The 24,670-nt window shown below is 46.1% G+C and overlaps 1 protein-coding gene across 2 annotated transcripts in view; it reads right to left on the bottom strand.

Annotated features, from left to right (window-relative positions):
* dock1 (dedicator of cytokinesis 1) overlaps window positions 1-24,670 on the bottom strand; it is a 191,977-nt gene that overhangs the window by 158,072 nt on the left and 9,235 nt on the right. For both annotated transcript variants that reach the window (XM_080021824.1, XM_080021825.1), the window contains exons 2-7: window positions 8,087-8,170; window positions 7,453-7,493; window positions 7,263-7,318; window positions 2,439-2,535; window positions 1,799-1,947; window positions 504-639 (exon numbers count right to left, since the gene is read on the bottom strand). In XM_080021824.1, the coding sequence (XP_079877950.1) occupies window positions 504-639; window positions 1,799-1,947; window positions 2,439-2,535; window positions 7,263-7,318; window positions 7,453-7,493; window positions 8,087-8,170 (563 nt within the window). The remainder of the gene's footprint in view (window positions 1-503; window positions 640-1,798; window positions 1,948-2,438; window positions 2,536-7,262; window positions 7,319-7,452; window positions 7,494-8,086; window positions 8,171-24,670) is intronic.

Below are 24,670 nucleotides of genomic sequence, written 5' to 3'. Positions count from 1 at the left end.
AGATCTGCCATTCAGGCGGGCGGTGCGGGCTGCGCTAAGTACAGGCGGGCGGCTGCTCCGCGGTCCGCTGTCTTTAGGGTCCGCCGCAGCGCCACCTCGACGCCGCGTGACGAGTAAAGAATCTTGGTCTTGGAGGGTCTCGGGTCACCGCGGACGCGGGCGCCGGGTTCGATCGCCGCCATCGCCACCTCGTTTTCAATAAATGAGCGATAAATGTCAAATTTTTATGGTTGATTGTAACTACACTTATAAAAGAAGGAAAGAAAAAACATCATATTCTACTGTCATATTCTTCGAATGATGTTCGGATATGCTTAAAATGTAGGAAAGCCTTAAGAGAAGGTATTTTTGAAATAGCCAGTCCGAATGAACACAAGGGCCACGTTTGGCCCCCCCGGCTGAACCGTCCTGATCTAGAGCCGATCGCATCGCGTCGTCGCTAAAAGCCGCCGACTCGGCCGCGCTCCGCACGCGTGGCGCTGGCGGTGAAAGCCGAGCTTCACCTTCTCCTCCTGGATCCTGTCCTCGATCTGCTTGGACGCCGCCTCGTGGGCCCTGAAGAGGCTGACGGTGCTGGTCAGCTCTGGATCCAGGATGTTCCCGTCTTTGTCTCTCACCACCAGGTCCAGGTCCAGGTACCTGCAGAGGAAGACAGGACGCATAGAAAGGGGCTTTTTTCCTCACCGGCCACCAGGCGGGAAATCGGCACAGAAACAACGCGGCGGCGGCGGCATTATAGCAACATCAGCTGGTCTGAGGGTCGGACGTGGAGATGAAGGCCCGGGAGGCCGCCTGGCAGGCTGAACAGGATTCAGCAGGTTGCCAGTTAAACAGGCCCGGCGACTGGCACACCCTTTGAATTAATTTGAAGGTTTGGCGACAAACAGAAAAGGATAAAAATAAAAAAATAATAATAAATAAATAAATAAATCATAAAAATTGGACAATTGGTACCGGAGTCAATGTGACTCGGATGTCCTCCGATAGACAATTGTTTTCCCTGTTATCTCAGCCGGTCACAATTGGTTTGCTCACGTTCTGTCGAAGCACTCAAAATTAAAAGAAAATTCAATTAGTTGAATAGGTGTGGGGGTAGACAGCGGGCGAGGCACCGCTACTCAATGGGAGGGAGTTGGGGGCGAAACTTCCCTCACTTGGACACATACACCGCTGGACTGTAAATGAAGGCGCGCACACACACACACACACACACACACACACACACACACACACACACACACACACACACACACACACACACACACACACACACACACACACACACACACACACACTTCTTTTTTATTTGATTCCAACTTTCACATCTTCTCTCAGAACTCTTCCCGCTATGTGTTTCATCACCTCGACCTCCCCCCCAGTTGCTTCGGAGCAAAAAGCCAGTTCTCCAACCAGGCCGGCGGTTCGCTTCTAAGTTTCACCCCAGACACGGGAGTGAGGCTTCATCATTTTAAATTCCTTTTTTTTTTTTTTTTTTTTTTTTTTTTGCAGTGACAGTGGCAGCTGTCGTTCCGTGATGGAACGCCGTGTTGTGCATCGAAAAAATAAAAAAAAGTTCGTCCCTGGGCTTCAGTGATTACCTGTCACTCGGTATTGACTGACACACTGACCTATTCCAACTTAAAAATAAATAAATAAATAAATAGATAAATAAAAATAAATAAATAAAAAAGCCGGCGATGGATGAGAGGCTTTGAAGAGTGTGAAGAAAAGGACACGGGTAACAAAGTCTTAAAATCGTTGTTTTTTTTGTTTTGTTTTTTTCCCCCCCGATGCTTACTTGTTGCCGTAGTCGATCTTGGAGGTGACTTTCTGTTTGAGCTCGCTGAGCTCGTCCTGGGGGAGCGTCCCCGACAGGATCTGGGAGCGCCACTCGATCAGGTCGTAGATCATGTCGCGGACCGAGTTAAACATCTCACGTTTGTCCCCCTGGGGATTCATTGTCAGAGAAATAAGTGCGATTAACAATTTCATTTTCTTTTTATGTTAATTTTCTGCCACTGACGATAACACGCATCTACTTTAGGAAGAAACTATGACCAGTGGAACATAAACTTTTGGCATAGACATAATTTAATATTTAATCATAATTAATTTACCCCTTGGGAGATTTCTCTACGTTGGCTCAAAATCCCTAAAATATTTGGATGGAATCACCACTGGAGAACGTAATTATTTTTTACAAAATCATTGCCATTAACAGTTTATTTGTGTTTTATGTTCATTTTATGCCACTGTGATAAAACACATCCACTTGAGGAACAAAAGCTATGACCATTGGAATGTAAAGATTTGGCATCAAAATGAGGCCTTGAAGCACTGTTCCAGGTACAGTAAATAAAGTGTGTGTGTGTGTGTGTGTGTGTGTGTGTGTGTGTGTGTGTGTGTGTGTGTGTGTGTGCGCGCGCGGGCTCTCTCACCACGTAGAGGTCCCTCCAGATGGAGGCCCACTCTCGCAGGGTGGTGGTGACCTCCTGAACAAGGGGCAGCTCCGTGGGAATGATCGTCTCCTTTTGCCTGGGAGCGCAGAGGAGAAGAAGCCACGAATAATGTTCCATGACATATTGAATGTTTCATTAGAGGGTTGGATTGGCGGGAATCTGGCAACCGACATGTATCATAACATAGGAGTTACAATACAGTATATGGCAACTATTTAAACACAGCAATACATGTCAATATTGCAATTTATTCCCTTTTTTAGTCTGTTTATTGAAAGTTTTTACGTTTATATTTATTGTTTATTATAAGGTGCATTGTATATTGCCAATTCTTTGTCATAGTTTATGTTTAGTTGTATTTTCATGTTTCATATACAGTGGCTTCAGAAAGTATTTCACACTTTGTGATAAAATTGCATTTTTTGCCCGCCAATCAACACTCAATATCCCATAATGACAAAGTGGAAACATGTTTTTTGAATTTTTTGCAAATTTATTAAAAACCAAAAACTGATATCACCCATTTACATACATTTAAGTATTCAGACCCTTTATTCAGTACTTTGTAGAAGCCCCCCCCCCGGCAGCAATTACAGCTTCTTCCAGAGTCTTCTTGGGTAAGTCTCGACAAGCTTCGCACACCTGGATTCATCCCGTCCTTCCTGGCAGATCCTCTCAGGCTCCGTCTGATTGGATGGGAAGCGTCCGTGTACTGCCGTCTTCAGACCTCTCTACAGACCCTCCCGGGGTTTAAAGTCTGGGCTTGGGCCGGGCCACTCAAGGACGGTCAGAGACTTGTCCCAAAGCCACTCCAGCATTGTCTTGGCCGGATGCTTCGGGTCATCGTCGTGCTGGAAGGTGAACCACCGCCCCGGTCCCAGGGTCTGTATTTCCCTGTATTCATCCTTCCCTCAATTCCGACCAGTCGCCCCGCTTCTGCCGCTGGGAAGCAACCCCGTAGCATGATGTTGCCATCACCTCGCTTGGCCGTAGGGATGGTATTATCCAGCAGTGCCTGGTGTTCACCTGAAACGGTGCTTGGAGTTCTGACGAGGCAAAAGAGTGAGGGAGGGAATCTTTTCCCTCACGCTCTCAGAGTCCTTTAAATGGCGTTTTGCAAACTCCAAGCGGGCCGTCATATGCTTTTTACTAAAGAGCGGCGTCCGTCTAACCACTCTACCATAATGGCCTGATTGACGGGAGTGCTGCCGAGATGGTCGGCCTCCTGGCAGGTTCTCCTATCTCTGCAGAGGACTTCGTAAGCTCCCTTAAGAGTGAGCGTGGGCTTCTTGGTCACCTCCCTGACCGAGGCTCTTCTTGCCCGAACTCTAGGGAGGTGGTTCCAAACTTCTTACATTTCACGATTATTGAGTCCACTGTGTTCCTGGGAACACTCAAGGCTTTAAAATTGGTTTATTACCCTTGCCCTGACCTTTGCCTCGCCACAATTTTTATGGCGGAGGTCCACACAGAGAGTTCCTTGGACCTCATGGCTTGGTTTTTGTCCAGATATGCAGTGTGAATTGTGTTAAATACACAGGTTTGTGCCTTTCTAAACTATGTCCAATCGACTCAATTCACCCCAAGCACTCAAGCAATCGAGTTCTAGACACATCCCAAGGAGAATTAAAGCAAACAGAAGGCACATGACCACAATTTGAAGTGCCACGGCAAAGGGTATGAATACTTACAGGATGTAAATGAGAGACTTCAGTTTTTCATTTTTAATAAATTTGCAAAACTTCCTAAAAACATGCTTTCACTTTGTCATCATGGCTTATTGAATATAGATTGATGGGCAAAAATGACAAAAAAACATTCAAAATTACATCTACAACGACATTTACAGTACATCTCTCAAAAATCTCTGAAGACACTGTAGTTCTATTTATTATTGCTTTTTTGGTCATTTTTTGGTTCATTGTATATTTCCAAATTGTTCTACCCTCTAGTAAATTGTATTGTATTTTGTAAATTTTTGTGATAATTCTTAGGTTTGCTTCTTTTCTTATGGCATTTTCTTTTTTTATTATGATGTCATTGTTTTGCCTATTTTCTTAAGTGTGCCGCTGTGATACCGCTATTTCCCTCTGGAGCAGCGTTTCCGTTAGCCGGTAACGGCCGGTTTTTGACCGGGAAAATCTGTTAAAGTCCGACACATTTAAATCTCTCCAGTCATTACGTCCGGTGAAACTAACTCCCTCTCAGTGCAATTCGAATAAGTGCAGGGCGAAAAAACAATAACGATAATTATCACCATATATTTTTCCCTCAATGTCTAAATAAAATGGACTCGATCGTTTCGGTAAAATGTTCATTTCCGCATTCGGCAAGTTGCGATGGAAAGCCAATCAGTTTGGGACAACACAAACTTTATTATGTATTTGTTTTGTTTTTGACATTATCGAAATTGTATTTAAGTGAAATGTTAATTAAAGCAGCTGTACTTGTTACTTATTGCTCACGAAAGTAAATTATTTGATTTCAAGTAGTAATATTCGTAATATTTATTTATTTATTTTTAAAATGGCGTCAGCTGACAGTGCTTATTTTACTTTACACACAATCACAATCAGGTTTGCGTCGTATTTTTTGGGTAATATTGTCCGAAATGTCGCCATATTGGGGCGGTCAAGATCCGTCGGCAAACCAATGCAGAGTGCGCCGAGGGGTGTCGACTGCGGCTCGCCCGGCTCCGAACCGACCCAATCGCCCAATGCACCCACCCACCTGGCACGAGGCCTGCAGGAACGAAAACTGAATATTACAAAAAGGAAAATAAAAAAAAATAAAAACCTAATGAAGTTTAATATATGTTCACCCGGTTTGTTGCACAGTGAACACACAGAGGTTCCAGACCAACGGCTCTCAGACCGACCACGCTCGCCACCGGACCGTGAGAACGCGGGCGGTATTTTGTTGTGGAGCGATCTGCTCCACAACAGAGCAGCAGCAGGAAACGGAGTAAAATAAATACATTGAGAGTTTTTATTTGCTTTGTTTGGAGAAAAGATCACTCTGATCAGAGCTGCAGGTAGTAATTTGCCTTTAACTACCAGCGTGCCCTTCTGGCAAAAAATAGCATCTGTTTTTCTGTGCTTATTTTGGTGAGTAACTTAAAAGTCGTGAATAACTTGTTTATTTTTCTGAAGACCTGTTTTTCTAATGCTCTTAACGGTTTAGGTGAATTGTTTAAATATTCTCATATTTTTATGACTATTTATAATTTTTATGATTCAAATAAGTTATTATGTTGAAGTGATTTTTTTTTGGGGGGGGTTTACAAATCAAGATTTGATATTGTAACGACGGCAGAGTCATCAGTGCTGACAAAAATACATATGTTTAAATCTCAAATCGAATCATGACCTTGAAATCGAAAGTCAAATCGGATCGTGGATTTGGAGAGTCGTGATGTCTCTAAATTTTAACACAGTATCCCAATACTGTTCCTAAGGTTTATCACCTGTTTGGTAAATATTGACGCTGTCAAGTCCGAGAATCGAGACAGTCATGGAAATCAAAGAAGGACAATTCTGCACTGTGCCAATGTTTTCCTTCTCGCCTCCTACACATTCACAGAAATGGTGGAAAAATCGATGGATTAGGAGAGAATAGGCAGGGGGATTCAACTACTTTCTGCACTGCTTCTTGCAATTGTTCTTCCCCTCCGTCCTCGAGGAATTATTTGATGAAACGCGTTATGTAGGTTGGGGGGGGGTAGGAATCCCTGATTTTTAGGATTTTAATCCATCCATAATATCCTAGTCATTACACATTGCTCACAGGATCATTAGATATCTGTCAGAATGATACATCAGAGGGAGAATCCGCTCCCGTCACAGTGAGTATGAGATCCATTTCTGTGTTTCATAAAGCAGGTTGGGAGTGGGGGGGGGGGGGGGGGGGTTTGTGTGAAATTACACTAAAAATGTGAACTGACGGTTGAAATTTGGTTCCTGGTGGCTTCCAATTTCAGATCCGATTAATCTTGCACTGATGTGATTACATGCCATGGTTCACAACCTTCAGGAATAAATAGATGCCTTTTTTTTTATGATAAAATTAATAAAATTTGTATAAAATACATTTTTAAAGATATATACACAGTATATATATATTTATAATATTAGATCAAATACTGTTTTTTCCTGTGCATCGCATACAAACGAAACAGTCCAAAATATGAAATGAAATATGATTATGCTATTAATTTATGAATGGGGTCATTGCAAATGCACAGATCAGATTTTTGGAAAGCTTTAGCGATTTAAAAAAAAAAAAAAAAAAAAAAAAAAAAAAAAAAAAAAAAACTATTTTCGAAATGATTCAAAGCCCATTTCATTTTGTAGTTTTCTTGAAAACTTTGACAATCATTAATGTAATAAACCAACAGGAAGTTACTCGGTAAAAAGAAGAAAAAAAAATCACCCATCCCCACAGACACACCGGCAGAGCCTCTGTCACGACGTGGTACGCCTGCTCCCGGCTTGTCACGTCTCGCCCACTCTGGTCAATAAACTGGTGCGTTTGCAACATCTCTGCCCGTGTCTGTGTCGGAGGGCCCGGAAAAGGCCGTTCGGGTGGCGTGTGGCAGGCGGGAACTGCCACAATATCCTACTGTGAGCCGTCCCGTCCATATCAAATTGAATCCATATTGACCGTCGCTACCAAATACCCAGCCCCAAAACGTATTGTAGGAAGTTAAATAAACATGCCTTGAGGGAGAAAAGGTTGCAAACGGCCCACTTAGATAACGCGGAAATACACGGTACGCTGGGATGCAATCGTAGCAATACTGACCCATTGCCCTCGACGGTGGCCTCTTTCAGGTGGATGTAACAAGCCGGGAAAATACCCTGGCGAGAGAAGGGGAGAACAGCGTGCAGACAGGGGAAGACAGCCATTAGAGCCAAAAGAAAAAAAAAAAGGAACCATTTTGAAACTCCTTGATGATCGGATAAAAGGGTAGCCGCTCTAAAGAGCCGCTCACCTTTTTGGATTTTCTCCTCAGCCTGTGCCCTCTGTACCAGCCTGGTGGAGGAGTAGAACAGGTCAAACGTGAGCAAACATCACCCGCGGGGAAAGCGATATAAATAGAACCGGTTTCGTTTATTTCAAAGAAGACTGAGCCGTCGCGTGTGAAGTGAAGACACGTAAGGGATGTGTGTTTTACTCTCAGTTAACCACTCAACATCATAAAATCGTAGAATTATGCATATTATTATTATTATGACTAATAGTTTGGTGACGCACGACTCAGAAAGATCGATTCAAAGCGAACAAATCTTTCCAGGGAGTCACTCAAAACTGTGAATCCTTGACTCAAAAACTGAAACCTAATAGCGAGTATTAAACTCAAAGTCCAAGGCGAAAAGGGTCGGTGGTATTCGCCATAATTCATTCCGTCTGGAACTGATGAATCAGTGCGGCCTTGCGATCTTTGATGTTGCAACACAAGAGGCGGCATCCATTATTCATTTAAGAGGTATTTGCACTCTCACGGCACCCTAGTGAGTGGCTGCTGCACAGTGGATCCCATCCTTTTTCACTGCGGTGTCACTTTATCTCTTCAGACGGGAGGAGACACACCCCCCCCCCAGCCAGTGTTGAGACCGGTTCCTCACCTTCATACGTCTCCAGGATGTGCACCGTGTCTCCGATCTGCAGCGACAGCTCCTCCTCCCCCCGGCCGTCGTAGTTATAGATCGCTGGAGGGGGGGCGACAAGAGAGCAGAGGGAAACTGTAAGAGGAAGGGCACCCCAGGGTGGAGGGGAGGGGGGGCCGGTAAAGCGGCGGGCTCCCCCGGTGGCGCCAAATGTGCGACAGCGGCGTCGAGCCGCGATATAAACAAAGTTTGCACGCCCACCGGCGGAGAAGCCGCTAGCAGCCGGGGGAGGCCGCGGAGAAGGAGCAGAATGTGGAATTGGTATTCCGCGGATGGTCCCGTTTCCTGGCTCCCTTCATTTTAAATCAGGTGTGAGTCACAGCAGCGTTTAACTTTATTCTTTTGATTATTATTTCTATTTATTAAAGACATTTTTTTGCAGGCACTCGTTACCGCGAGGTTTCACAGCAAATTGAATAAATTTAAATTAGGATTGTTTATCCCAATAATTAAAAAACAATAAATTATGGTCGAGGTCCAATTTTTAGACAGATAAAATAAAATGCATATGGGTTGAAAAGTTGAACTAATCGTTTTACTGAGTCATTCGCGGAGAGCCGAGTCTCCAAAAAGGGACAAACTTTTCATCACTCGTCCGCGCTACAACCCCCCCCCCCCCCGTTGTCAGAGTTCCCTCCGCACGTCAAAGTCAGACGGCACAAACACCACGCCGGGAATTCTTACACACTTCCCCTGATCGCCGAGAGGTGAACAGCATGTCACCGCTAAACCAGCCGTGACCGACATCCGTCTTTGAGGACGCTTAACACAACGCAACGAGCGCTCGCAGACAAGCACACACACGCGCACATACACACACACACACACACACACACACACACGCACAAGCACACACACAAGCACACGCACAAGTACACACACAAAATCTATAAGCTCTCGAACAGCAAAGCAGGATTTATAGACTGACAAGTGGTTGTGGTTGATTGAGAGAGAGAGTGTGTGTGTGTGTGTGTGTGTGTGTGTGTGTGTGTGTGTGTGTGTGTGTGTGTGTGTGTGTGTGTGTGTGTGTGTGTGTGTGTGTGTGTGTTTGTGTGTGCGCGCGCGCGCGCGTTTTCCTGCTGAGCGGAGGCATGTGCGACCCTATCCAGAGGTCTCTGGGGGGGTGAAAGACAGCATAATTAAAAAGGTAGCACTCCCGCCGCGCAGATGCCGGAAAGTGAGCGACGCGTTTTACCCGCCCTCACACTGGCTGTCAAAGAAAGATGAATATGTTTTAGAGGAATTTCACATGGCACGTCGCCATCTGTGCCATTTCGCCGCGTTCTAGCAGGTTAGCAGGCTCGTCGATGAGTGATGCTCTTAGTATAATGTTCCTTTGGTTCATTTCACGGAAGTGCTTTTTTGTCATTAAGTGAATTCAAGAGCAGTAATTGGAGATAAAGTCATTCGCAAAGGAATGATCCTGAAACACATTGAGAAGGAAGCCCCTGACACATTTCGAGGAGCAATAACTATTGAAAAATCATTCGCTGAGGATTTCATTTGTTAGTTATTTTTATTATATGCATTGATGTTAAACGCATTTTGCTTATTTGCTAAACCAGAAAAATACATCTGGCCCATACATAAAATGAACCTCTTCTTTGTTTTTTGTTTTTTTACGAATTACCTTATCAGTACTTACTTAGAAGGTCGATGCAGGGGTCGACTGTTTACTGTACATGTAATAGTGGCAGTGGTGGTATGTTTAAACGGAACCATCAGGGGCAAAATTTCCCAAAATTGCATCACAGTTGCAAATTTGGTAGATTATTTAAATTTATTATGGCAGAAAAGTAATCATGTTTGGGTTCCCTGTCTGCACTGCACCACTGAGTACAGCGCTTAATGTTTCATCCTATTTCACATAAATGTATTTTACAGCACTTAAGTGAAAACAGCACTTTTGCAAAAAAAAAAAATAATAATAATAATAATAGACACATAATTGCACTGTTGCACATGCTCCTCATTTACGATTGATGGGATTTCCAAAAACAACACACAAAAAAAAAAAGAGTAAATTTGAGATGCGACTACTGCGGTCTTCATATCTCATCAAGCACCACTTTGTTGGAGGCCGATTCTACTGCAAAGGCAAACTTTTTTCGGTCCTTTGCTGTATCAAAAAGGGATGAACACTGGTTTTCCTCTTTAAAATATATGACGACTACTACTACTAGCTCTCCTTCGCAGACCCTGTGCCCATCAGCCCACGGCCGCAGTGCGTTACAGCAGAGGGTAAAATGCCCTTTGTAAGCCACTTCCATTTCAGCCAGCTCTTTTGCAGTGAATGTGTGTTTATTCACACTGCCCCGGAACAATCGGGACGAGCCCAGCGAATGGCCCAGAACGCAGGCCGGGGGGGTGGTTGGGGTGGTGGTGGTGGGCTATTACAGGGACACGAAACAAAAGGCCCCGGGAAATGAGTTTAGCAGGCACACACACACACACAAAAAAAAGAAAACACAACAAAAACAAATAGAGGGGTCGTGAGGGGGTAATCCCCCCAGATCGGCCTCAGTCAGTCACCGTGTGGGTGGGGGGCGGGTGGGGCGCAATTAAATCATCATTAAAATTAGCCAGAAAGGACTGTAACCCGGTCCCCCGTCCCCCCGTCCCCGCCCCCGACTGCATCCCGTGCACATTTTGTTGGGAACTGGGCTACAGTTCCAGCTGATTCGGCAGGTTACCAACACGGCAGGTGCTGATAGAACAAACAGCTCCGATATAGACACGCGGCGTCACTTTTCATCAAACGCACGGCGAAAGAAAATTGTCAGTGTGATCTTTGCCGACACCGGCGGCGTTCACGCCGCATAAAACTAATGGGAGCTCGGAGCCTGGGGGGGGGGTGCAATTACCGAATCAGTCAGAGCAACGGCACCCCATGGCAGAAAATGACAAGCCCTCAAAGCGCTCACGCCCGACACTCAAACCCCCGAGTCCCCGTCACGTCCGGAGATTGACTGACGGCTCCGTTTATTCAGGGAGGGGCCCCGTCGTTTGCATACCCCGCGAGCAAAGCGATAAGAGAAACATCCTAAAGAGGAAGAGAAAGAGAAACATCCTAAAGAGAAACATCCTAAATCGGAGGAGGGGGGAGTTAAAAAAGATGTTGAAAAAAAAGGGTGGAGAAAGTCGCCCGCGTTCCTCCACCAGTCCAAAAAAAAAAAAAAAAACACAAGAACAACAACAACAACAACAAGGGTTGCATTGTTTGGAGCTCGTTGCCGTTCATAACCGCTTACGTAAACCACAGAGTTCCATCCCTGGAAGGGGGATGGGATGGGATCGCCGCCCACTTAGCCGGCACTTCATCTGCTCCCACCCCACAATTATAAGCAGCACCCGAGTAAGCACAGTGCTGATTGTAATTCTACATTATGGCCCCCACTAATAACCTGCACTAATCCAGGCCGGCTAAAACATATCATTACACACTCGAGGGGGGGGGGGGGGGCTGGCGGCGGGGGCGGGAGGAAAGCGCAGGACGATGAAGAGTGGCGACGGCGCTGCATCATCCGGTGGAGACGGGGTCCTGGTGGAAGTTGCACGGGTGAGGAATCCCAAACGGGCAGGCTCCCCCCTCTTGGGAGGGCAGGACAACCGCTGCGACGCCGCAGCCCCCCCCCCCTTTTCCGGTGCTTTCAGCCGCTCCTCCGGGGAGCCAGGCGCGAGGGGAGTCACGCCTACGTGTCGCACCTGAACAGGTGTGGGCGGATTGGTGAGCCGGCGCCGGAGAAAAGGAGAGAGCGAGCGGGGGGGGGGGGATAAGGGTAATACAGAGTAATACGGAGTCAGGGAGAATGAATTTCATACAGTGCTTAACTGAGATGAGAGGAGTTCAATAAGCACACGGTCTGCTGTAAAATGTCCTTTTTCCAGGCAGCGGGATTGAAGAGGGGATGATTACCACACTCTAGCTTCTACTATGGGCCTCCTGGGCAGGATGGATGAGTCAGCTGGGGGGCGGCGGCACATAGCCACAAGCCTCCTATCATAAGTTTTATATAGCATATATATATATATATATATATATAGCTTACAACCACTAAATCCAAACCATTCACAGATTTGCATGTGAAAAAACGATCGGCTTAGCTCCCCCGCTATAGAGAGCCACAAGGTCGTACGGTGAGACCGCCAGAGGCGGGAATAAGAGGCGTTGAGTGTAGACGTTGGGAGCCCAATTCCTTTTCAAGCGCCGCGCCGTCACACCTTTGAACCCCCCCCACCGGGGCCAGCCCTCTTCGGCTCGACGTTGGTCATCTGTGCACGACCGCTTTTAGGGAGATCGACCTCGAGGAAAAAAGTAATATAAAAAATTTAAAAAAAAAAACTAACAGAAACCGCCGAAGATCAGGGAACGATGGGAATGTGACGGGTGTTACGGTTACCGGTGCCAGAGCGGCGGCGGCGAGCTGATGACAGGTAAGGACAGAAGCGGACGGGTTGCAGCGGCGACAGACTCTGTTCTCATTCCGCTCTCAGTTGAACACCAGATGATGTCCGCCATCCCCCTGCGGCAACGTTAGAAACGAAGAATTGGGGCCGGGCAGCAAAATCGCTATAATAACCATATTGCGATACGAGACTAGAAGCCGTCTGGGATCGTAGCAATTGTTTAACGTTGTCTTTAAGGCGGAATTACAGCAAAGCCGTGTCATTTTCTCAATTTCAAAAGTCTGAGCGGCGGGTTTGAATAAACTCCACCCACGCGCATTGGATACATATTAGTGGAATAAAATGGCCAAAATGAGAACTTCAATAGCTTTTTGATTTTTGACTCCATATGCGACGCACAACAATGGCGGTGCAGGCGCTGCGGGAGGTCTGCCTCGTCCCGGAAAAAAGGAGGAGTTTCCGATACGGCTTTTAGTTCAAGTCACGCTGAGGAAAATGGGATCAGGAAGCTAATTGTGTGCGACGGGCTTCTGGAGCTCTTTCAATAAGGGCTGTGAAATTACACTGAAAACACATCTCCCACGTCCCCAGTTTCGGAGACGGACAGTGATCTCGACTTTTCATCATGGCTCAGGCGTACGGCTCTATTATGCAGCGGCAATGGCGGCCGTTGTCCAACGAGGGGACCGACAACACACCGCGCTTGTTTTCCTGCGAGCGAGGACGGGCTTTGTGCGACGTGTGCAAAACCAAATGAAGATTACACAAGGTTCATTCTGTCTGGGCCTAATAGGGCTTAATAGGGGGCTAAGAATTCAAGGGGAGGCGCCGCGGCTCGGAAAAGGTTTCTCAGATGAACCCAGGCTGACATCAGAAACGTCTCTGCGTTGTCTAAACCTGATAAGACCAAAGCTCAGCTTCAGAAATAAAATAAAAATGTGTGTCAGGGCTAAAAAAACAAAACAAAAAAAACAAACAAACACGTCTTTGCAGATAGCCACATGAAAACAATGGCGCACCTCATGACGCCTCACAGAGAAGAGGCGATAAAAGGGAAAACATGACACTGGCGTCAGGAAGTGGGAGGTAAACACGGAAGCGTGTGCAACTTACCGCCTGCTGGACCGGGACGTCCGGGACGCACCGGGACCTGTCGCCGCCTCCAGCAGCCGCTCTGCCCCCGCCGGCGGGGCTGTAATCTTATCGGAGGCCGATTACTCGACACACCACTGCCCCGGCAGAGCGACACGGTTTCTTTAACGGAAAGTTTTGCTTAAAAATACAGGAATAGTAATAGTAATCGAGCGGCAGCTAATCGAGGAGCAAGAAAGGGGACCCTGCGCTACAGCGGTCAGGTCAGATCAGATCGGACGCAGGTGTAAGATTCTGAAGGCTGCGTGTCGTTCTTACTACAGATGCCCCAGGAGGCGATGCGATTAGTCGGTTAGATGACAACTGCTGAATTAATCGCCCACTATTTTGATAATCAATTAATCGTTTTGAGTCCTTTTTTTTTTTAAGAAGAAATTTTCCAAATTCAGGGACAGAAGACATTAAGGACGTCGCCTTGGGCTTTGGGAAACAGTGATCGACATTTTTCAGTATTTTTTTGGGACATTTTACGGACAAAACAAATAATCGATTAATTGAGAAAACAATCGACAGGTTATTAGATAATGAAAATAATCGTTAGCTGCAGCTCTAATATGCAGTAGAGCCATTTAGTGACAGTGAACAAAAACATTTGGGCAGAAGGTTAATTTTCTTATTGTGACATCTCCAATGTGTGGAACACTTTGATTGCGTAATCTACCAATTTTGCAAAAAGCTGGCAAACAGCTCAAATAATAGTGATAGTTTGCTGGGAACACACCGCTGTCTGACAGACCGCAAGCAGCGACAGCGGGGAGAGCTGTGCGACTGCTGAACTCCCCAGAACTAGAGAAACAACAAAAATAACAAATAAAAACACACGGCATGACAAACAGCGGTGCAGCCAGCAATGCCGCAGTGACAGCTCTGCCAAATATAACACTTGTTCAAAAGCGAAGCGGAAAGATTCATGTGTTGAAGTACGTTGCATTCGAGGCTGATGATGAAGGAACAAAAAAATAAAAAATAAAAACGGTCTGCAAACTCGAGGAGACACATCGCGGCTCAAGCACCTGAAAAACAGAACAACCCGATACATGCAAGAGCCTCGAGCAGGTGTCAAATCTATGTTAATGCACTAAATTCATGTTCATTTTACTGTAACAACAAGTGTTATAACACAATCATGTTATTTTTGTTTGAGGCGCCTGGCCTTGCTGCGTCGCCAACTCTGTTGCATTGCCAAGTTCGCAAAGGCTGAATTACATTTGTTTTAACCTCACCATAGCTCATAGCACCCTACCCTCCTTACTACAGCTGCACCTGACCATTATTTTCTCGATGAATCGATTAGTTGTTTCATCCAGAAAATGCTGAAAGAAAAGGAGGATCACTGTTGGCCAAGGCCCAAAGGCAACATCCTCAAATATCTTCGGTCATACACGACTAAAGAAACGAGAAAATATTAACATTTAGGAAGCTGGAATCAGAGAATTTAAATTTAAAAAATGACCCAAAACAATGAATGGGTTATCAAAATAGTTTGCGATTCATTAATTACTATATAAATAGTTCATTGTATAATTGTATAATTTAATTAGTTGGCAGCTAATCGATTAATTGACTATTTGTTGCAGCTCTACTTCTTACCATTCGTAAAGTATTATGACATTATAATAGGGTGGGGGGGGATCGATACAGCATAGTATTACAATATCCACACAATCATGTATCGATACATACTTACATACATAGATTTTTTTTATTTACGTTTAGAGCCGTGACACATAGTCCAGTGGATACATTTTAAAATGCGGTTTTGGTGTAAAATGTTTTCGGTTCACACTCGGCTTGGGGGGATTGGTTTTTTTTGTTTTTTTTCGCGGGTTAGGGTTTTTGTCCTTCATTTTGTTAATTTAATGGTCCGTCTCCTCTGGAACTCAGTTCACCAAATAATTAAACCGTCTTTAGTGTGTCGCCGCCGACAATGACATGCGTCGCTTCTCCGTGTCATTTACTTCCTGGTGAAGTCACATGCGCCGTTTGTTTTGTTGGATAGTCCTCACGTGGCCTAGACGGCGCAATGAGTGATGTCACACTCAGCCAATCAGAAGCTTGATTACTATCCACCGATCAGAGGCGAGATCACTGGACAGAAACCAACCAGCTTCAAGCCATGTGCAGCTTTTGGATTGTGTCGACGCCTTCGACCGGCGTAAGTTTTGCCAGTTTTTTTTAAGCACGGTGGCTGCAAAGAGATTCATCCGAGCTCGATCAGTGAGAATGGTAAGCAAAAAAATATATATATTGGCAATCGCCGGTTGTTGGGCTGACGGCGGCCGGTGGGAAAATCCTGACATATCGCCTCACCCAAGTCCACATTCACGTCTTCTAGAAGTCGGCTGCCGACGCCGCAATGCCAAAAAAAGCTTACATTTCTTTAAAAGGCATGAAACCCGCACCAGCAGCAACGGAACAGGTTCAATTTGTTGACAACTGCGAAGAAGCGGTTATGGTAATGCAGTTTTCAAGACGCTCCCAGTGGACGGAAGACCAAAAGCGGAGTAAAGACGATGCATTTCACAGTTTTTACTGCAGTCCAACGAGAAAGAAAAGCATCGCAATAATTGGGGTATTGCAAAACATAAAGAGTCGTGATGTTGTCGAACGTGACCCAAGTATCGTGATAATGTCGTGTGGTGCGATGACTGGTGATATTTCAGACTAGAGGTCTTTCCCTACTGCTCCATTTCAAGGCTTATGTGACTGTTGATCGTTCTTTCCTATAGTAATTAAGACAAGCTTCATATTTCTACAGTTTCAGGGCTCGGCTTAAATGACAACACGCTAGTTTTTGTGTATATATATATGCACAAGGTTTTTAAATAAATGAGTGTGCGTGGAGGTACAAGGGATGAGGTATTCATCGCTGTTATCGCGACATCTCTAGTCGTTACACTGGGATACGTTTTCCTTCACCATAAGCAATTAAGACCAACGACCCTTACGACTAAATGAAGCAGTCGGGATCAGGTCACAAGGTCTTAAATAATTGCATGTCATCCACACCCCAGTAAACAGCCAGGAAAATGAAAGTGAAAATATTTGTCTGGATCCACACAGATTAGCCCCCTTGCACAGCAAGGTGTAGCCAATTAATTACTGTTCCATCGAAACACCCCTTGCGATGCGAATGCTAATGAGGAGTTTATTCCCTTTCAAATATGTAAAGGGCTTCTGGGACTGACTCAGCAAGTTTAAGTTATTTTAAAAATCCGCTGCAACTACTTGACCTTGATCGGGGGGCGCGGTGTGAACAGAAGGGCCATGTGTTCCTGGACAGGCGGTTCATTTGGTCTATATGCACTTGTTATCAATCATAGGCGAAGCAGGGACGGTGCTGTCGACTTATCAGAGTGGAGTCACCGACGACGTGGGTCATTGGCATCGATGACGGGAAGTGTGCCAAACGAAGCGAGAAAGTTTGACCGGTGGGCCTCTGGTCAGCCATTGCCTGCAGATATCCACCTGGAAAACTGGAGTCGCCTTTCCCGGCTTTACTACATTGCACAACAAAATACATCGTCGGCAGGGCAGACGGTAGCGGTAGAAGTGGACGCTCCGACGCCGTGCCCGAGCCCCTCGAAATGAACCGCCATCCTCTTCCTCCTTTGATCGCTTGCCTGGACTTCTCGGTCCGGAGAAAAAGGGGGCGATTGGTCCTCACAGACATTAACAACAGCGTACTGTACATGCTTTCCCATTTCAAGCGTATTGCTTTCCACTGCAGCAGGGGTGGCCTCCGATGGGACGGCCGTTGGTGTAAATGGAGTGTAGTGGGTGGAGAAAACCAAATGAATTGCTAGATGCAGGGCGTGTTTTTAATCCTTTCCCGGGGCGGTGCTAGAAGCTGGGACAGGTAGGGGCCCTTTGGGGTTCATCTGCGGAACAAATTTTTAACCCATAGAACACTTCATAATGTGTTCATTTCTAGCCTTAATCGTATATTTAATGTATGCATGGATATATTTAGTCTTCCTCCGCTCACGTGGTACTGCCTGTTCAGTCTTATTGATGCAATGTGGTTTCCTCTATGGTTTAAGGCAAGAAGTGTGATCGCAAGAGAGATCCAACCTGAAAAAGTCAGTAAATAAATAAATAGGTGTGAAAGCCCAGCTTCCTGTGGGACCGAGCACACGGTCGACAGCGCGGCCGAGTCGCCGAACTGCGTCAAAACGCCACGGCAGGAGAGACCTTAAAAGAGATTTGCAACGTGGAGGATGAAAACATATTCGTATAAAAACTGCGGGAAGTCAATAAATAAATAGAACGGTAATAAAGAGTTGCCAGCGATATCTACTGTGCGATTAACCAAAAGGTTAATCGCACGGGGGACCTGCCACTCACTCACATGTAAAGCTGCCCCAAGGGCCCCGGGAGCGAGCGAGCCGGACTCCACCAAGTAAATATTCACACACACACACACACACACACACACACACACACACACACACACACACACACACACACACACACACACACACACACACACACACACACACACACACACACACACACACACAAAAGGCCATTTAATCAAATGCCAGCAGCCCTGAATGGCTGTCTCCTGCTGCACGTGTCATTCCGCTGCGGCTCTCAATCTATGACTGACACCTCCATTACCAAAACCTATGCACGGGACATTTAGAGGGGGCCGACGCGACGGAAACGTGGAATAAATTTGATGTCGACGATCGGCATCCTCGTAACCTGAGTCGCCTTGGATAGAAATTGTGCTTTGCGTTCATTAGGAGGGTCGTTTGTTTTTTTTTTAAACTTAGAGTTGGCGCTCGAGGCCGGAGGTTTAACCACACATCTTTCACAGTCGTCTCACTCACTGATGATGTCACCTTCCCTCAGCAGGGCCACGCTACCAATTATTACTTTTGTGATTCAGAGGGGTGGTGTTTTTTTGTTTGTTGGCAAATAAAAAAAACAAAAAAAAACCATACAGTCTCATCTAGTGAAACACAGATTTAAACAGATAAGATTATTATTTTGCCTTCAATAATTCCAATTTTGCATATGCATGACTCGCAGTCACATCAGTTACAATTAACAGCAGGTTTGATCTTTAGGTCCGCCGTCATCCTTCCGGATGGGCCGTCACGCTGCGCAACCGGTAAAGGTCTCGGCGTAACTCTCCGTATGCAAATATGGGTGAAGCGGTTGAGACATCCAGTTTGCTGCCTGCGCGTAAACTGTCCGCCCAATAAATCTATACGTCGCATCCACATGCAATGATGTAACATGCAGCGTCTATACAGATGACCTTTTTGTCCGTCCAGCAGGCCCCCTTCAAACAATGCACAAGCTGTTTGGCGTCCCCGCGATCAATAGGGAGGGGACTGGGGGTGCCACACACACACACACACACACACACACACACACACACACACACAACACACACAGCTTCGTCACGTATAATGAAGAAGCGCACTTGTGTGTGTGTTTGTGTGTGTGTGTGTGTGTGTGTGTGTGTGTGTGTGTGTGTGTGTGTGTGTGTGCGTGCGTGCGTGCGTGCGCTTTCCCCTTCCAGCCCTGCCATCTACAGTATGACAGAGTGCTAAGAAAGACAGTCGTGCTCCACTCTGCCTGGGCTGTCACTCGGGGTGACATATGTTCACATCTGCACGTGTCAACTTTCACCATAGAGCTGCTCCTTCAAGTGCAGCCATGAAGCCGCCGCCGCCGCTTTCAATTCCCCGGCCAACCGAAAACACGTAACGTCGCCGAACTGCATGTCGCATGTTGGTTGAATCGTTTTTTTTGTCCCCCCCCGCCCCCCCTCATTACCATCGCAAAAACAAAATACTGTAATAATATATATATGTAATAATATTTTAAAAAAAAATGATTGATGATTTTTTAAATTATAATAATAATAAAATAAATAGGTAAATGAATAAATAAATAGATAGATAAATAAAACATCAATAAAGTCATGTATTCCCGATATCAAGTCGTGAACACTCGACACCCCCTCCAGAAGTCAGTAAATGAGGCTCTTTGTACGTTTTTAGGGGACACATCAGCATTCACCGCAGGTACAGTAGTGGCCTCGGTCATCAGTAGTGCGGTCGGGTGCGGCGACACCGGGGCCCGTTTCTGCCCACGGGGTCGCTTCTGAAATCGCTAGGGAATCTCGCGGAACACACTTTCACGTTCCCGGATGTCCACTCGAGTGCCTCGGATGGTGAGGATTAACAGGACGCGTCTCGCGGATTCCCGTTTTGAGGGCGTATCAATTTTATTCGCGACACGGTTTTTTCTTTTAATCCGAGGCCGTCTCATTTTTACCGCCCCCCACCCCCCGATCCCCTTTTCAACCTTGCCGCTGACAGCGCCACGTAAAAACAAGATGTAAGTGGTGCCGTTTTGTCACGGTGGCGAGCCACAGATACACCACTTGGCTACGTTCTGATTAAACAGACCGGCTGTCATTAGTCTTAGCAGCCATCTCGCAGCAACCATTGTGGGGCTGTCCCCGGCTAAATTAAATGCGGTTCGACCAAAGGACATCTTTTATCCTGAGCGATTGGACGAGTCAAGACTTTAAAACGGGAGCCCCCCCCCCCCCCCCCACCCCCGTGACACACTTTATATACCATCGTAAACCAACAGCACAGAGAACAAGAGGGCGTGAGCGCCCGATACACGTAATGATCCCTGACCTTCCAGTCTTTTTTTTCCCCCCCACTTTTTAAATGCCAGCGTTCAGACTCTGCCGTGACACAATCAGAAATTACCGATTAGGATTAACCCGCGACAAAATAGGCCTTTTCGGTATGAGGACTACAAGGCCGTTCTCAAGACTATTGCGCACATTGTGCCGGTAGAGTTATTGGGGTCAACCCGAATCCACTGCAAGATGCACAATTAGAGCTGGCCTGTCACTTAGAATAAGGTACGCAGTTAATCCATGATGACTTTTAAAGCGAATAAGAGCCGCCGCTTTCTGTCCTTAGTCCTTGCGAATCTCAACAACACCTAATTATTTGAATTATGCTGGAGATTCATAGGGACTGCGCTCGGCCCTGCCTCGGGGCGGGAGCTTCGGACAGGCCAACTGTGAGATGCCTGATAGGATGGTCCAGAAAACTGCCAAAAAACACCATCACAGTACACAACAAGCCAACACTAAAAAAGGCAGTGCCGCGATGAAGTGCTGTGATTTAACTGACGGCAAGCTAAATTTGGCAATTATGTCAGTTCTTGAGAAATGTCATGGTATCGATAAATTAAAAGGTGATAAATAAGCCTTAAAGCTTTTAATAAAAGGTCAGGTTGCCTCCGCATTTCTTTCTTCTGGCAATATTTGGCAAGACCTTTATTTAATCAGAGAGTAAAAGGTAGACGTGAAATGAATCACGAGCCCATGCATCGTTTGACATCCCAGTTTTGTTTTTGTTTTGTTTTGTTTTTTATTCCTGTGCGGGTCGTCCAGTGATGCTGGACGACGCAAGGAAGTTAAACTACTCATAAGCTACGATTTGGTTCACCACGGACCAATCCGCTGGGGAAAGCAATGGTGTTATTAAATCATGGAAAGGGCCGGAGGGAAGTTGCCAGACCCCATGAATCACATAACAATTCTCCAAAACGGTCAACTGCGATCCACGGGTTCTGGAAATCAGGCAAGAAAAGAGGAGGACGCTGGGACAAAGTGAGTCTATATATACACACACTATGAATTGCAAATCATTCAATCATAACAGCTTTAAAAATAAAAACCTATTCATATGTAGCGTAGCCCACAGCCTTCAATATTGCTTGGCAAAAAGGAACTCCATGCATGGAGTATCTTCAAAAAAATTTGGAATAAATATAATAAACTTCAACAGTGATGTAGTGCGATCCCAACCACTCAGGGCGCGTTGTACGTTGTGGTTTGTTCCCCAGGTTGAGAACTAGGGACGGGTGTGATTAGTTGACTAATCATGCCAGTCGACTAATCGTGCCAGTCGACTAATCGTGCAGTGACCTCGACTTCATTCCATTGTCCGTCCACTGTCCAAAAGGTGACCGTGGACTGACTGGCATTAGTCAACAACATTTGTGAACCTCCGCCGCTAGATCACAGTCAATGTGCACAACGGGGCAAATAAAATGGTACTCATTGTACCTTGAAACACAAAAACTGCAACAAAACGCAAGATGATAACAGCGGCAAAACTAGCGTCGGCGTTCTAGCGGTTGTTATGAATATGAGACCAAAACTGGGACATCCAACATGATTTGGGCCAAAAGACGGACAAACTACCGGCGTGATCGCACGATTAATCCCGGGGTTTAACGTGTGACTGGTCTACATATGGAATCTGGTGAAAGGAAATCATCCCGGCATGTGTCAGCAAATTCGGGCACACCGTCGGCAAAAATAACCGAGTTTACACAGTGGTTGTTATGTTCACGGCAACTCAGGAGTTCTCATAAATAAGGCCGGTTGAAAAGACGGCGTGGAAGCCATTTTGCACGCAGACACAACACGGGAGCGCGGCCCTCCGGCGGACCTTCGGCGGCGACGCCATCACTTTGAAAGCCTTAATTAGCAGATACAAAAGCAGTCCATGCAAGCAATTAACAGGGTTTATTTAATTATCCACGAGCGGATTACGACCCACGCCGTAAGTTTTCTCGCCGAGCGAGGGCGGAGAACTTTTCCTCCACGCCGCGGCATCCCCGGCACAGGCTCTAGAAGGTGTCCGACAGGAAGAGCGGAGGGGGGGGGGGGGGCTGGCAGGGTGAGGTGGAGAGGCCACCCTCCCCCCACGTGAGCGAGAGCGAGAGAGAGAGCGAGGGAGTCGTTCCGCATCCCATTAAAGCGCCAGCCCATAATAAAAAGCAACAACCAACAAATCACGGGCGTTCGCTCGGAGTTTGGGCTTGGGGGGGGGGGGGGGGGGGGGGGGGCTCAAGAGGGTCACATCTGTCGCGCGATTTATGTTCATGACCAAAAAAAAGAATATTGCCGTCGCTTCCTGTTATTGAAACAAAAAGCACGGGCACTGCCGGCCACGCTAGAGGAAGGATGTGCAGGTCCTAAAATAAAAAAAATAAAATAAAGGACGGCCCCCCTCGCATCCTCTTATCGCATCGCTCCGGCAATGCCGTCTCCATTCGCCGCATTTCTTATCCTCATTACTATTATTTACGAGCAAATGAGGCGATTATAAAACGCCGCCCGGCTTTAACACCGGGAAACAGAGACGAAACTATTTGTTTCTTCCCCCGACGGGAAGAAAAGCAAAAAAAATGAAAAAATAAAAAAAAAAAGCAGGGGTTCGCTCGTGTTTGGTTCCAGTTTGCCGCCTGTCCTTCCAAAGGTGCTTTTCCTCTCCGCTCCCGTGAGCTCGGCCCTTTTTTCCCCCCGGGAGCGGAGTCGACGCGCAGGCCGCAGCAGGCGCCTCCTTCGGAGATCGACGACGGAGACGAAGGAGGCGACGGCGCTTTCGGGAGCCGTCGCTGGGCGAGTTTCGACCCGTTTGGTTTGGGCCTCCTCGGCGGTAACCGGGATCCATTATCCCAACAACCGCATGGAAACCCTCGAGACAGGTTTTCATATCTTACCGTGGTTACATGAGACTCAGCAAGTTGATATAGGTGATACCAAATGTATCACCATTGAGGTACAACACATCAACAATAATATTGACTCAACGACCAGCCTTCTACTGTGGTTAAGACGAGTCATGTTTATTTCTATAGCCCTTAATTAGGGATGGGCATTTTCACTTTTTTTTTTTTTTTTTCCCTTCATTTTAGTGGTCGACGACTAACAAGAATTTAAGTCGATTAGTCGACTAGACAATAGACCAATAACCGCACATAAAAAACATTACCAGGACATGAATAATACAACGGTGCTATTTTAAAGGATTCTCTTATTTTTCCAAGTGCTACACCGACCAAACAAAACCAAGTCCCACCAGAGATGACAAAACGAAAATAGCGAAAATTGCAACCGACTCGGGATCACAGCGGTAGAGCCGCGGTAAGACGGCTCCATCCCACGCGACCAGCGTTCTCAGATTGGGGATCATTCGCTCGTACGAGCGCGTTCTGCTGTGTGCTACACTTTTGGGTTTCTCATGACGCGTGGGCTTACGATTACTAATCATGAGAGGTTTCTCGTAAGTCGACACTGTCACTGCAAGAGTCGACTAATCGATTAGTCGACTAATCATGCCCATCCCTCCCCTTATTAACAGTACAGTCTCAAAGTGCTTCATGTTTCACATGGAAACCATCCCCCAGCCTTAAAAAAAGAAAATCCCAGAAAAAACACCCGGGGAAGAAAATGGAAAAAAACCTTTGAGAAGGGGGCCCACAGGGAGGGGTCCCCCTTCCAAGACAGGCAGGCGAGTGGACAACTTCATTAGCATTAAATCACAGGTCTTTTTATGTAGTAGACCAGTGGTTCCCAAACTTTTTACAGGTACCCCTTCACACATTCAACCTCCAGCTGCGTTACCCCTCTAGAACCAGGGGTAGTGCATCCACCACCCCTACACACACACACACACATACATACAGTACACACTATATGAGATACATATATTATACAGCCTATATAAGACAGTGAGTGTTGTGGATAACTTTTAATTTCGCCACCTCACACACGCTGGAGAAAACCCTCTTTGCGCAGGCGCTCCCGCATAGAGTGAAATTGTGAAGTTTCTTTCACCAATCGTTTTCCGTTCTGTTCAAATTCGGTTCATTCAAGCGAGGATCCCCCGAATGCATCGGCCGGTTTGAAAACTGAAATGCACGGTAATAGACTGGCTCAGAATAGCTCCAGACTAATTATTTTCACCGCCGTCTCGAAAAAACAATTTCAACCATCCCAACGTTACCATGGGTTGTCTTGCATTTAAAATGTTGTTCCTTCACATTGTGATTACTTCATGAGTACATTATAATTAGTTAAATTAGTGATGTTTGGCACTGATGCAAGAAAATTCAAAGGAAATAAACAATTGT

Source organism: Zeus faber (genome assembly GCF_960531495.2).
Source record: "Zeus faber genome assembly, chromosome: 20".
Lineage (NCBI taxonomy): Eukaryota > Metazoa > Chordata > Actinopteri > Zeiformes > Zeidae > Zeus > Zeus faber.
Note: the sequence above shows the minus strand (reverse complement) of the source record. Positions and strands in the feature narration are given on the sequence as shown.